Raw genomic sequence first — 13,960 nt, 5'->3', positions numbered from 1 at the left:
CGCTATTCTCTGCTCTCTGTGCCGTCATTGGTTCCACCCAAACGTCTCTGTGTAACATTATGTGATTTTGAGAGATCTCTGATCTCAGATTTATACAAAGCTGCCTATCTCAAGTCTTCTACTTGGAAATGTTTGATAAAATGAACAACATGAAAGATGAAAAACGTGCCATATTAAGTTGTTTTCTAGTGCTAGCAACTCAGGAGCTGTTCAGCTACTTGGGAACCGCAAATATTCTAAAATGTAATGCGTGTAAAGGCCATGGGAAAGACACCTGTGTGAGTAGGGCAGGTTAAATGGTGGATGGTTGACTAGAGGGGCTACATAGTTGAGAAATGCCAATACGGGGTAGGAGTCCCGTGGAGTCCTGCCAAGTAGTAAGAGCAGCGGATGTGGAGGATACTAGACAGCCCTTTGGGCGTCAGCCAAGCTCTACTCCACAGACAACTGTATTAGCTCTTCATCTGACATGCTACTATGAACGCTGTTGTCATCAATGCCTAGAGTCCTGTCCCCTGACTCTGGCATGAACAAATTGCCAGTGGCCATGATGTCACTGTGGGAGCAGTCACTGATTAATGCGTTATGATACCCCTTCAAGTCGCTTGGAAACAATAGAGGTTCAGACCAACCAGTATAAGCTTAGAAGCAGCACATGAGGAAAAACAGACTGGACATTTTGTGGGCAATAATAATGTTACAAAATGACATCGAATTGATTTAAGGTATTGGTGAGAGTTCCAATATTTGAGAATCTGCCTCTTCAAATATCCTACTCCTTGAATGTCTGGCTCTCAACTGAAACAAGTGTCTCACAAGTGTTTGTATTTCTGGGGGTGTCTCAGAGACACACATATGATGACCCCTGTTGTTTCCTCTCAACTTGTTGACCAATTGAAGTGAGGTGAGGTGGTGTGAGGAGAGGAGGCCTGCTTTTGAAGTGGCCCAGTAGGAAAGTTTACATTAATCTGTAACATTTTACATGATTATTCCACATTCTAATTAGGTGGGCTTGCTTCAGCAAGTCCAACTATTGTTCTTCGACATACTTAGTATGATTATTCAAATCCACCTGCTACTCCTCCTCCTAGTACACCTTTTAATCTATAAATACCATTTCAAGTAATCTGCCAAAAGATCAAAATGATCAACTCTGATAAAAGCTTTTTGATACCTATTAAACATTTTAAACTATTAAGTCTTTTGTAACTCCAAAACCTCTATCAGTGAGTTTAAACATACCTTCATACCTCGAACGGTGACAGGACAGTTGGTTCACACGTATGCAAATATATCCATTACGTGGATATATCACAGGGACAAGCAGCTGAGTTGTAACCTGAGTGGTACCATGGTTAAACAGTGTAATATTGTCGTGGAATTCCAAGTTCAAATACTTTGAAATAAAATGCCAAAGACTAGAGCTGATGGTAACTTCAGAGACTTTTATTACAAGTAACAAAGCCGAGGTGGTTCGCGAAGCATCCTGTTGTTTTCCCCTCAGCACACCATATTTATACAGTTTCCAATCCTTATCAAATTTAGGTTCTATCCCTCATATGTAAATCATTCACACTTTCTGGCTGTTCGCCACCAACATCATTCACCCGGTTCTTATACCTCGTCACGGTTTGGTTTCCCCTCCCATTTATAAAGACAGTTATCAGGTTGTAACAATATTGGTGGCAAGCCCATTGTGTTTATCCAAAAAAATATGACATCACTCCCCGGTACTATTCCTGCCCTTATCCTCTAGGTACCCGGTACCTCTTGGTTCTGCTCCTTCCATGCACCAACCTCTGGGTACCTCTTGGTTCTGCTCCTTCCATGCACCAACCTCTGGGTACCTCTTGGTAGTACTCCCTAGATGTGGACTGACAGACCCGATAATCATCATATTACATACACTGGTAACAGGGTTGCAGGTTCAAAGCCCCAATTAACTGAAATATGCATATCATAGAAATGACAATGGTAACAATACGTTTCAAGTTTCAAGTGCATTTCATCAGGGTCACAACACGCGTTTCATCAGATAAAAACATACACATAAGGTAGACACAGTTAAAGGGGTAAGTATGAGAACGTAGTAACAAACAATGGTAAAATAAACACAAGAGGAGAAAGGAGACTTTTTTTTTCACCCCTTCAAAAAGGGTAAAATAATGATGCAATTTACACGGAGTGCGTATTGCGTACGTATGGTTTGAGTACGATTTGAGAGGCTCTGTCATGATCCCCCTGTACAATGTGATGACGAACGTAGAACGGTGCATTACGTTCCCCCGGGCGGGCAGCGCTGTGGCACGGCGTCGCCATGGAAACCTGTTTAGTTGCTGCAGTGCGTTTGCGTGGTTTTATGCGTGTGCGTGGATTCTGTTGAAAATTACAGGGTCGAGAGAGATATTTTCAAGACAGTGTCTCTGGGAAAGCGAACGCCTTTAACCGTGCGCCTGTGTCACTTTCGTCTTGGGACTAGACATATATATATTTTCATGTGACTAGCCATGATATCGTTTTTATTTAAGCATACAAAGACGAGCTTCGTTTCTCAATCTCACTCAGTTCAAGTCCAAGCTACCGTGCTAACATATTGTAGCCAGCTAGTTCAGTGGTAGTAGCGTGCTTTTGAAGCTCGGCTATTGCTTGTTCCGTTGCACTTGTCAGGCTACTAGGCGAGCTTGCTTTAATGGTACAATAGGAGCATTTTCAATAGGAGTGTAGCTGAGTTTCATTGGTCTCTCAGTTGCTCGTCATTTATCAGCAACAATGAAGCACTTTCATCCGTCAAGAAGGACTTCATCATGTTCATTACCAAAATACAGGTCTGGAATATAGGAAGTTTTTGAAACTTTTCTTCAGGCGCTAGCTGAAAGTGTTAGAAACGCGCTGCAAGTGCGCCAGGTGAACTGTATGGCTACAGATTGATTACCCAGCTCTATTGCCATGAATAGGGAGCCAAGTCTGGCCATTAGAACTGCAGTGGCACTGACTGCGAGAGACCTTACCAATATAAATGTAAAGTAATTAAGTATTTTTATTTAGCATTCTAACATAGCAGGGTATCAAATCAGTCAAAGACAGGGTGTGCTTTTTTGTATGTGCTTGGGACTATTCAGCCTCTCATCATTGCTATCCATGATCCGGTTGCAAGGCATAACATCAAAGAAGCTTTTTCTCGTGGGTGGAACAGCTTTCCCCATATCAAAGAATTCATCTTACTCATTCACAGTTTGGAGCCGTGACCATGACAAGGCTTTAACATTTGCGACCGCAATTCCAATAAGGACACTAAAAAACAGATGTTCGTCAGCAAAATGAATTTGAACCAGTCCAGTCTGTTTGGGCAGGTAGACGATCTGCAAGACTTGACATTCATCGAAAGACCTATACGCAGGAGTCTAAAGGTATTTACAATGAAGTTTGTCTTAAATATTTGCAACACATGTTGTATGTATTCTGTTTTGTTATAATCCCACATTTTCTCCAGAAATTGCCCATTTGTTGGTTCTTTAATTGTATATTTGCTTAACTAAAAACACTTCATAGCCTAGGGTTACATAGTTAATCTTAGTCACGGGGAGAATTATACACTGTATTATACTGACATTAGGTTATTTGTAATATCATTGTTTGGCTACATAATATGGGTACATTTGCATCCAACAATTATTGGATGTATTGCTTGCTTCATTCATTCGAGTGTACCTCAACCGTTTGTCATAATGTGTTGTTTCACACAAACGAACAGTCAGTGCATAACACATCTACAGTGCAGTTTGTAGATAATTTCAGCATCATTAACGGTGTAGGCTACCCTTGTGAAATCATAACTTGTGTGAACCAAGAACTGGCTATGTAATGGGGGTTGCCCACACTTCTTGCTGTACAGCGTGACGCAGTTTCTGTCAGCTGCCCGCATCACTGGCTCTGCCACTCACCTCGGCTCTCTCTCCTCCACTGCAGAGAGTAATGGTCTGTAGAATAGCTGAGGATTCCCTGTCAAATATCATCCTCTAGTTTCACTGTCCTCCTGAGGTGCAAATTAAGTATTAAAAGAGTGTTCTCAACATTACATTAGCCTATGAGAGATTGCCAACACACAACAGCCTATGATAACATTCCCATATGCACATTTGTTTCCTCCTCCTCCTCCTCCTCCTCCTCTTCCTCTCTCCATTAAATTGCTTGTCAGGCTGCCAGAATGGTGGTGAGGAAAGGGTAACTCTCATTCTCTGGCACCAGAGCTGGTAATCTCTATCAGATCGTGTATGCATGGCATGTACTGTAACCGAGGGGGCGGGTGTTTTCTGTGCTTCCGTTTTTTTCTGTGTCGAGGAGAATCCAAATCTCAGATAATAAGAGAAGTCTTCACGTAAGAGACTACGCACGCCCACACTCCTCCCGCCCCCACGCTGCTCTCCCACGCCACCAGGGAGGGGGAGGAAATGTAGTCAGGCAGTCCATCGTGCCTCGCTGCAACACCCCCCCACTTATTGGGCTGAGTCATTTCAGAGCCGTGATTGGCTCCTGTCCAGCCCCCACCTTACCTTACCAACCCTTAACCCTCTCTTCTGACCTGACCTTTCTTTAGCCAAGGTGACAGGTTCTTATAATGCGGTGCAATACAGTCATTGTGATAGCCAGCAAAGTGGTAACTGTGTCTATAGTGTACTGTGTGTGTGTGTGTGTGTGTGTGTGTGTGTGTGTGTGTGTGTGTGTGTGTGTGTGTGTGTGTGTGTATGTGTGTGGTTGCCTGTGTTAACATTGAGCAGGCAGTCAAGTGAATTTATATGTAACTAATTTATGAAGTTGTCAATATTTCTCTGTTTGTCTTTCAAGTACTACATAATCCCTCACCATCCTCTTTCTCCTGTGCCTCTTTCAGACTGCTGAAGAGATCGATAAGCTGACGGTGGACGAGGATTTGAATGACATAGAGCGGGCAGTCTACCTCCTCAGGTTAGGGGAAATTGGTTAATTGCAGATGAAAGCACAGAATACAGATTCAACCCAAATGTTTACTCTGTATCGAAGAAGTCCACTGAGTAAAAAGCAACCTCTCCATCTATACCTCTCACAGAGACTGTCATTGGACATTGCCCAAAAAACACACATTAAGTGTTTAACATTTCCATTGAACCCCACAGAGCTGTTTGCCTTTATCTGCAATTGATTACATTGGTATCTCTTTCTCTTCCATACTGATATTGGCCATTTGTCTAGAGATACATTGGAATATGTTGCTTGAGCTCCACATACACAACACACAAACAGTATATTCATAAATAGTACAAAAAAACAAATATTAACATGCTAAGAAATCAGAGAATAGAGTCAGTACATAATGAATTAGGTGCTGCTAACATTAGAAAAGCAATCAAATAGTTGTCTTCAAGCATCAGAAAGGCATCAGAAATAAAAAGAAAATAGCCTACAACTGCGTGAATCACTCCTGTTGATTTTCACTCACTGAAAAGGTAATCAAATTTGTAAAGCAATCAACATCATTGGTGGATAATTAATGCAATAGGCCAGATAGATAGCTGGATCTCTCTCATGTTGGAGCGTTGAGAGACACATTTGGGCTGTTCGATTATACTTGTTTGCTTTGTACTATGCTGTGCATCTGGGTTAGGGTTAGGGTTTGTGTCCCTGTGAAGATAGAAACATGCGCCAGTTTTTTGGGGCGACCACAACTTTGATGTTCTCTCAATTGGTTATTTAGATCTATTGTTAGTATCACTCATGAGTCAAGAGATTCTGGGTTCCCGAAATTAGTGTGTTGTGATTGTGAACTTGGGCTTTGTTTCAGACCAGAGCATATGAGCGGTACTAGGATGTCGAGATGTGAGCGGTACTGGACTGAAATTGGAGCAGGAGAGAAGGCCGATGCTCCAGTGTTTTGAATACCTGCTCCACGCTCAGGTCAAATTACCTCCGCCCTTCGCTCTGCTTCGTTCGCGCTCTGTTCCGCTCACATGCTCTGTTTCAGACCGGCTGCAGGACAGTCAGCGCTGCCCATGCGGTCACCATTTGTTTGGGCTACGTGATACTGTAAATAAGGAGAAAATTATATCGCTATATCCCACAATCATATAAATATCAACTAATACCAACTGATATCGACATCATATAGAATTATTGATATTGGTGCCCACCACTAGTGAAAATATAGCATCAAGGGTTTGCGTTCATTTAATGAAACTTCTCTTGATACATTTAGATGTAGGGTTACTGGCTAGCTGGCTAGCTAACTTCAAACACTTCAGCCGGTCTTATCCATATCTAATTTCAAGAGGATAATGGTATTAAAGGGACACTTCATCTCCGTATCGCTGTCCAGATCACCGTACAAATGCGTGGACATGTGAAAACGGCTTCCGAATGAGTTCTGTAGATCAAAAGGTAGGGGCCTGTTGCTAGTTTGATTTTACCCAGAGTGTTTGGGAGTAGTCGCATGGTTTAAAAACTACAAGGAGCTTTGAGGAGGAGTGTGTGTCTGTTGTCCAATTAGCTACTGTCTGGTTTGTTTACATCAATAAGCACTGCGCTAGTGCATACATCTATCACCTGTGTTTACTAACGTGCACCTTAACTTAGACGTGCCTCCATTGCTGGCTAGGCGGCGCAAAGCACTACTACTTCCTGGTCCGATAAAAGGCTCTTTTCTTGCTTATGGCTATTTAGACAACAAAGGCCACTAATAACTTGCTGTCGAGTGGTGGTGACAATCTGTGAAACGTTCCTTTTAAAGGCAGAACTGTAGTCAATGAATAGCATCCTTGCATATTGCAATGAAAATCAATCAACATGAAATGTCTGCCTGAACATCTATGATTTAGCCTACATCTAAGTTGCCAAATGACTCACTCTGAGTCGCGGTTTTGCTCTGCTCTGTTTCAGAGAATGTGGGAGTTCAAGGACAGCACATGGTGTGATTAACATTCAGGGGTACGATTGCATGTGTCCCCTTTCAAATGACCTTGATGGGATTCAACAATTGTTGTGAGCACTTTTAGTTGGGGGCAAACTATTTACGACTCTATTATTGTAATACTAACCAGGTGTGGAACATAGCCTAAAGGTTCCCCAACCTCCAGACTTACTGGCACCATGCCACATATGGTATGGGGGGGAGGCTTACAAACAGTTGTTGTCTTTCTGTATAAATAGGAGTGAAACCCCCATTTCGTTGCTCTCGGTTGAGTCTATAACATAACAAAATGTGAAAAAAGTTAAGAGGTCTGAATACTTTCCGAAGCCACTGTAGATGGCCCATATTGCTATTTAGAAAAGCGCTCTCAAGAAAATGCGTGTTGAATACAGATTATTGGATCACATCCCAGGGTGACTGCAGCTAACTCACTGAGCATTCAAAATGACAGGTTATCAATACAAAAAATCGATTATGACCTCCTGTGACAGTACTTCTCAGTCAGAATTCTTTTTTTTTTTATCATACTCATTGTAAATTTGCATTGGGAAAAGTCACCAGGCATTTGACAGGAGATCAATGTTGTTATCACAGCGGTGGGCTACCTCAATGCCGATGCTGCAGCAGATAGTAATTGTGAAGACGTGTCAAGTGCTGCCGAAAGCCACCACAAGGTGGAGGAAAGAGCTGTGAAGGAAGTTTGAAAAGCTCCATCCTTCTGTGGTAGAAATGACTGACATTTCTGCATTGGTTTCTATGGGACAGAGTCAACCTTGGGTGTAGGCCTAGTTGATGAAGTGGCGGCGGGTTCAGCTTAGCACTCCATATTATCAGTGGTAGCAACACTGTTACTTTAGCGTTCTATTAGCATGTGTTTGTGATTGCTTTGTAATTCATAACTATGGATTAGAGTGGATTTTGTTATTACACACAGAACAGTCCCGCTTGTGTAACACAATCTCAACTTTATTACCATCCAAGTACATGGCTATACTAAAGTATGTTTTACATGATATAGTAGTAATTACAGCTGCCTTTCTCCCAGGATGCTCTTCATGGGCAGGCTCCTTGCATGTCACTGGAGTGAAACATTTGAAATCAGTTTCACCAGGCTTCGTCTGGTACATTCAACCAGGCGTGTAATCCTGCTGAGAGGTTTTGAAGCCAGCGATACAATGTGGCCATACGGGGCACTACAGCTGGTGCCAAAAAGCATGTTTCCCCTTTGAAAAACATGTTAAACTTAGTATTCCATCTGTTTTGTACTGCAATTTCGGTTTCTATTATTTACTACTATTATAAGAAATATTCTTCCAGGGACACATTTTTTTTCATAGCCCACAAGCCACATCAGAAGTAAATAATCTTTTGTGTGTGTGTGTGTGTTTTTCCAACGAATTGAAGGCATGTCACAAGCAATACAGGCACATCAACGTGATGCTGGTCAGAAAAACACCCTCTACTTAAGCACCGGACTGTGCCTGCATTGGTGCAGCCAATCAGATGTTGCTATGAATCAAAATGACCGCGCCCTTGGTGTCTAAGACAATTTTCCCTTATTTTCACTACTCTCATAAATGCATTTTTAATAACACTTCAATAAACATGAGCCATCAAGTGAATACATTTATTTTGTAGGACAGTTAGGGGAATTAAATTATATTTGTATAATTTTTTTTTTTATGGAAGTTGTTAAATAAATTAAACATTTTTTATCATAATGACATTGCCAACCTCTCCTGCCTGCTCCATGGCCATTGTTAACAAATGGGTGGGGGAAGGTGAAGGGGGAATTAAACATCCTGAAAAAACATGCTATACCTGCCAATCTGACTAATGAATATGCAATATTTCATCCATGGTCAGTGGAACAGTGGTGAACAGCCACAGAGCAGCTCCAACAGTGTTGCTATATAAACCTTTACCTTCCCTCCTCTGTTATCCTGTCTGGTTTTTTTTACATTTTACATTGTTCGAATTTCAAAATTATAAATACACCACCAACGTACCGGCAAGTAATTAGAATGTTGTTTTCCCTCAAGCGAATCCCCAAAGCAAATCGGACTCTCCTCACTGATGATAATGTCATACAATATGCCATGCCATGCCATGAAAAAAACATTGTGCCAAACAAGGCAGAATAGCAAGGCAGCAAGGTTTGTTTTATGCGGTCCCAACCTGGAAGTGTCTCACTAGTAGGCTACTATTTAGAAGGACACAAGGAGATAAGGGCACAGATACTACTTCTCTCAACTTCGCCCATGCCCGGCACCAAAATTCTGTTTGTCATAAACAGGCCTCCTGTAACGCATGCACAATACCCAAAAGCGACTCGGCCAGTATTAATTCTCAGAAATTCAAGCCTCCCCAAACATAATTTGTTGTTGAAGTATTGGAGCAGAAGGACCAGGAGGAGGATAAGCATGGATGAACACTGATTCCATTGCATGAAGGCGCATAGTCTGAGGGTACAGTAGTGTCCAATATGATATAACTCCTGGTGTCTATTTATGTGTATTTTCCTTGTTATTAACCGTTATTGACACTTCACTTTGTGCCCTGGTCAGGTGAACTTGCGGGTTGAGGTAGAAAACATTTGGACTCTTTATGAAAAAGAAGCAATTACTGCGATCAATAACTGTTAATACTCATTTGATAACACCCTGTTGGTCCCATTGCTTGGTCCTTGTTAAGAGTTTCAATCTTTATCTCTGTAATCAGGGCAAAAAAACCACCCGCCAAATGAGGGTAGATTTTGGCATTAGCGGGTAAATCCGTACATTTTACCAGCCACTTTGGCGGGTAGCCAACAGGTTGGCAGGTAGCCAATACTATGCTTCAATATAAAAAACAAAACTGGTGTGATCAGCTGGTGGGATCGTTGATTCAACGTTTGTAACAACACTCCTGCTGCTCCTGCCTCCTCCAGCTGACTGTAACTGCTGCGCGTCTCACTCACGCTTCTCCTGACTTTCAAACAAACCCCAGAGTCCATGAGCTTTCCTGGTTACAACTTGAAATAAACTTCACACAACAGCATGAGATAGCAACTTACCCTGTGACCGTGTGAGATAGAAAACACGCGAGGGAAAATATTTAGCTGTATTTTTCTTTTGGGCCGCTGCGCTACCGTTGCTCAACCATGAACTTTTTAAACTCTGTGACCTACTGTACCGGCAGTATGATGTGGGGACTTGAATCTTGGTTACATTCAGTCCAGACCCAATCTAGTCTATCGCATTACCCAAGATGTTTGGAGGGTTGACCCTCTTGTTTTCTCTTCCTCCCTCCGTTTAACCTACAAAACTGAGAATTTCTCCATCTCCAAGCTAATTAAGGAGCTCCCACGGGCAGCAAACTAGTTCTCTCAGAACAATTTAATTTGTTTCAGAAGTGGAGACGAGGCAGATAAGAGGATGTTATGTTGATAGACTTTGAGGAGTGTGCTTATTATGGTGTGGGCATACTGTAGGTTGAGTGGGGGGGGGGGTGTTTCAGAGTAACACAATGTTAGTCACAAATGTTAAAGGCCTAAAAAAAAAGAAAAGAAAAGGCCTAAAACACACATAATTCATGTATCTTCTCTGGTGATGCTCTGTCAGGTCTGTACTGCAGAACATCTTCAAAGATGGAATTGACAACTTCTTCACATCAATTTCCCCACAAGAACATATATATAGTTATATATAGATAGAACATATAGACACAAGAACATATATATAGTTATATATAGATAGAACATATAGACACAAGAACATATAGATAGTTTACCAAAATAGCAAAATAACATACCCAGTGCTGATGCCCAACAAAGTTATTGTAGCAGGAGTCAAAACTGAGTGTGCTGGAAAACCCAGTCAGTGCATAGGTCAAGTTTAGAGTTATGGTGCTCCAATTGAATTTCCTGTCTCTTTCAACTTTTGACAACTCTAAATATTTAAAGCATAGATTTTTGTATTGAATACCACTCTGCACAAGGCTGGGTCAGATAGTCCATTTGGCCCTGGCTACCACAGCAGCGGGGTTGGATCTCTCCTCTTCCTCCTTTGTCTGAATCTGTCTCTCTCCACCTGCCTGCAGGATTAGGCTGTGCCTGGGCATGAAAGGAAGAGTAAGTCTTTTTATCCCTTCCCAAGCTTTTAATGAAGAATAGAGTTGGCCAGTTTTATCCTTGCAGCCGCGCTAACAAACGTGCAGATTTTACTTTAAGAGCATGAGTGCATTGTAGCCTCTGAGTCATGCAGATCACACTATAGTAGTGTCTTGAAGTGAATGGATTGCTCACAGTAGGCCAGTGTTTAAAAGGTTCATACTGCCATCACACAACGGTGGTCTACCTCAATGCTGCTGCTGCTTCAGAATACACCATCTGTGAAGACGTGTGAAGTGCTGCCGAAAGCCACCACAAGGTGTGTTGGTGTTCCCTCAAAATATTCACTCAGATAAAAATGAGAGAGAGAATGCTGAGAGACCTTGTGTTTTAATGTCTCCCTCAAAATATTCCCGCAGGTGCGGTAGGCTACTACACCTGAGCAGAGAAGGAAGCATGTACATGCTGATATAGTCTTCCAAAACATATCAGAGAGATGCTTAAAAACCCTAAAATATAGTACAGTATATCATCACTGCATGGGAAATTTGGAAGTGGAGATTTGCGAATGAGAGTGTGACCTCATTGGCTGGTAATGGTTAGTAGCTGTAGCACGACAAAGTAGTGCTATTTGTGGGCAGGTGAAATCACAAGACACTGAGAGAGTGAGAGAGAGAAATGCGCTCATTGAAAAACACCGGCCATGACCTCTGTCCTCTATGCTAGCTGCTGCTCAGCCACGTCTCATCTCCTTCAGATATTTCTGGGGTAGGAGAAGAGTGGATGTTGACAAGACGAGCAATAGTGAAGTTTTGGGACGCACGCTGTGTCTCACACCAACTTCAGCCAGACCCGAGGTGTAGATCTCACCACCCACACTCGGACTCTCACTGCCTTTCTCGAATTACCCTTTCACTGTCATTTGAATTTCAATCTGCTTTTCAGCCCTTGCTCAGACACAGTGCCCTCCATAAGTATTGGAAAGAGGAAGCATTTTGTCTTCTTTTAGCTCTGTACTTGGATTTGAAATCAAACAATTACTGTGGGGTCAAAGTAGAGAGCTTTCAGCTTTGATTCAATGTTTTTATTCTTGCAGATTGGTTTCACCATTTAGAAAGTACAACATTGTTGCACGTTCAATTGGATTTAGATCTGGAGATTGGCCACTCTAGAACCTTCCACTTTGTACTTCAGCAGACAAGATGTTTCTGTACACTTCAGAATTCATTCCATCAGCAGTTACATCATCAATGAAGACAAGTGAGCCAGTTCCAGTGGCAGCCATACACGCCCAAGCCATAACACTCCTCCACCATATTTCGCAGTACATCGGGGATTTTGGCAAGTTCCTTTTTTTCTCCACAGTCTACACTTGGATAGGATAGGTTATACGGTTCCACAAAGGTTCCATAATGTTATAGAAGCCATGACAAGTCATGGAAGCTGAGGTTGATTTCAACCTAAATCATGCTTTGCGTCATGACTATTAAGTCAGGTTTTATTATGATAACATAAGCTGTTGGGAATGAGACTAGTATGGTTAATACTCCGTAGTATTGGCCCTATTTTGGTACTTTCTTTCCTTGTTTTTCCTGCCACATTGGCAGCTACAAGATCTGGTGGCTGTCACATTCATCTGTGGGGAGGTGATGACTAACTAGCTGTGAATGCTAACAGTAATAGTGTCTCTTATGTGGCGAGGGGGAGGTGTCCTGCCCCATTCATTGTACTTCACGGCAGAAGGAAGAACCTTTCTGCTGAGATCAAACTGTGTGCGTGCGTGCGTGCGTGCGTGCGTGCGTGGCTGAAGGTTGGGAGGACCTGCCAAACGAAAACTAATTGCTTTGAAGATTCTGCTGAGGTCTCTTTACGGGCCTCTCAGGCTACCTTGAAGAGCAACAAGAGATCGATCTCAATCTCAATCTTTTTCTCTCTCTCTCTCTCACACTCTCTCTCTCTCTCTCTCTCACACACTCTCTCTCTCTCTCTCTCTCTCACTCACTGGGCCAGACTGACTTTACCTTTACCTCCCTCTTTCAGCCATTAAGTGCAATACTTGCATTTCAGTCAGGAACACTCACAGCTTAGTTTAACCATTTGTTGAATATAAAATGGTAATACAATTAGGCGTAGGTGTATTTGGATGGCTCCGCTCTTTCAAGAGCTCCCTGTCTGGGAGTTCTAAACAACACAAAGATGTATATATCATGGCAGGAAGCCCATACATCTATCAACCCCCCCTCCCCGATGGATACAGACTGAGCAGGTGGAGGCTGGGGGTGGGAACAAAAACACTCTCCTAGCACAGTAACGACCAACAGTACCAGCAACAATATTGTAGGCCACAGAGACTGACCACTTAAATAGGACGCCATATCAACGTGTGATTGTGTCGGGTGCATACATGTAGATAGCTGATCTGTCACCTGACAGACAGCTAGCACTGACTTAGAGCGTCCTGCCTGAATAGAGGGCTTTATAGAGGGCTTTATAGAGGGCTTTATAGAGGGCTGTTGAAAGGCGTGGCAGATGCTGGTCCGTGAAGTGTCTGTACTTGTTTCATGATGTGGCATTTGTATGCTAAGCACAACCTCGATCACCTTGATTTTACCAGTCCAACAAATCCAAAATTGTCCTCCCAAAACTCCCAAACTAGAAGGGAAAGTTCACCCAGGACAGTGGCCCAAGCAAGCAAGCCTACTTCCATTTGTCCATGTAACCCAAGTCCCTCATGCGTCGCTCATTCAGCGGTCAAGCCTAATTACAAATGCGCAGATGTGTCTCTTTTTACTTTCTGAAGGGCTTGCAGGTGTATCATGTGAAGGAGATCAAAGCCCTGCCCTACGGGAGCCGTCTCCTGTTACCCAGCCACTCAGCACCTGCCCTTTAATTGATTAAGCCACTCTCAACCCCCCCTACCCTCCTCCTCCTCC

General features: G+C 42.6%; 1 protein-coding gene across 1 annotated transcript in view; it reads left to right on the top strand.

The window, feature by feature from the left end:
- Positions 1–3,302: 3,302 nt before the first annotated feature.
- The window catches only part of ppp4r4 (protein phosphatase 4, regulatory subunit 4), a gene marked incomplete at both ends in the record, with an annotated part of 34,093 nt that continues 23,435 nt past the window's right edge, over positions 3,303–13,960 (top strand). Inside the window, 2 exons of the mRNA XM_083688553.1 lie at positions 3,303–3,407; positions 4,889–4,962. Of these exons, the coding sequence (XP_083544679.1) occupies positions 3,303–3,407; positions 4,889–4,962 (179 nt within the window). The remainder of the gene's footprint in view (positions 3,408–4,888; positions 4,963–13,960) is intronic.

Source organism: Argentina silus (genome assembly GCF_951799395.1).
Source record: "Argentina silus genome assembly, chromosome: 17".
Lineage (NCBI taxonomy): Eukaryota > Metazoa > Chordata > Actinopteri > Argentiniformes > Argentinidae > Argentina > Argentina silus.
Note: the sequence above shows the minus strand (reverse complement) of the source record. Positions and strands in the feature narration are given on the sequence as shown.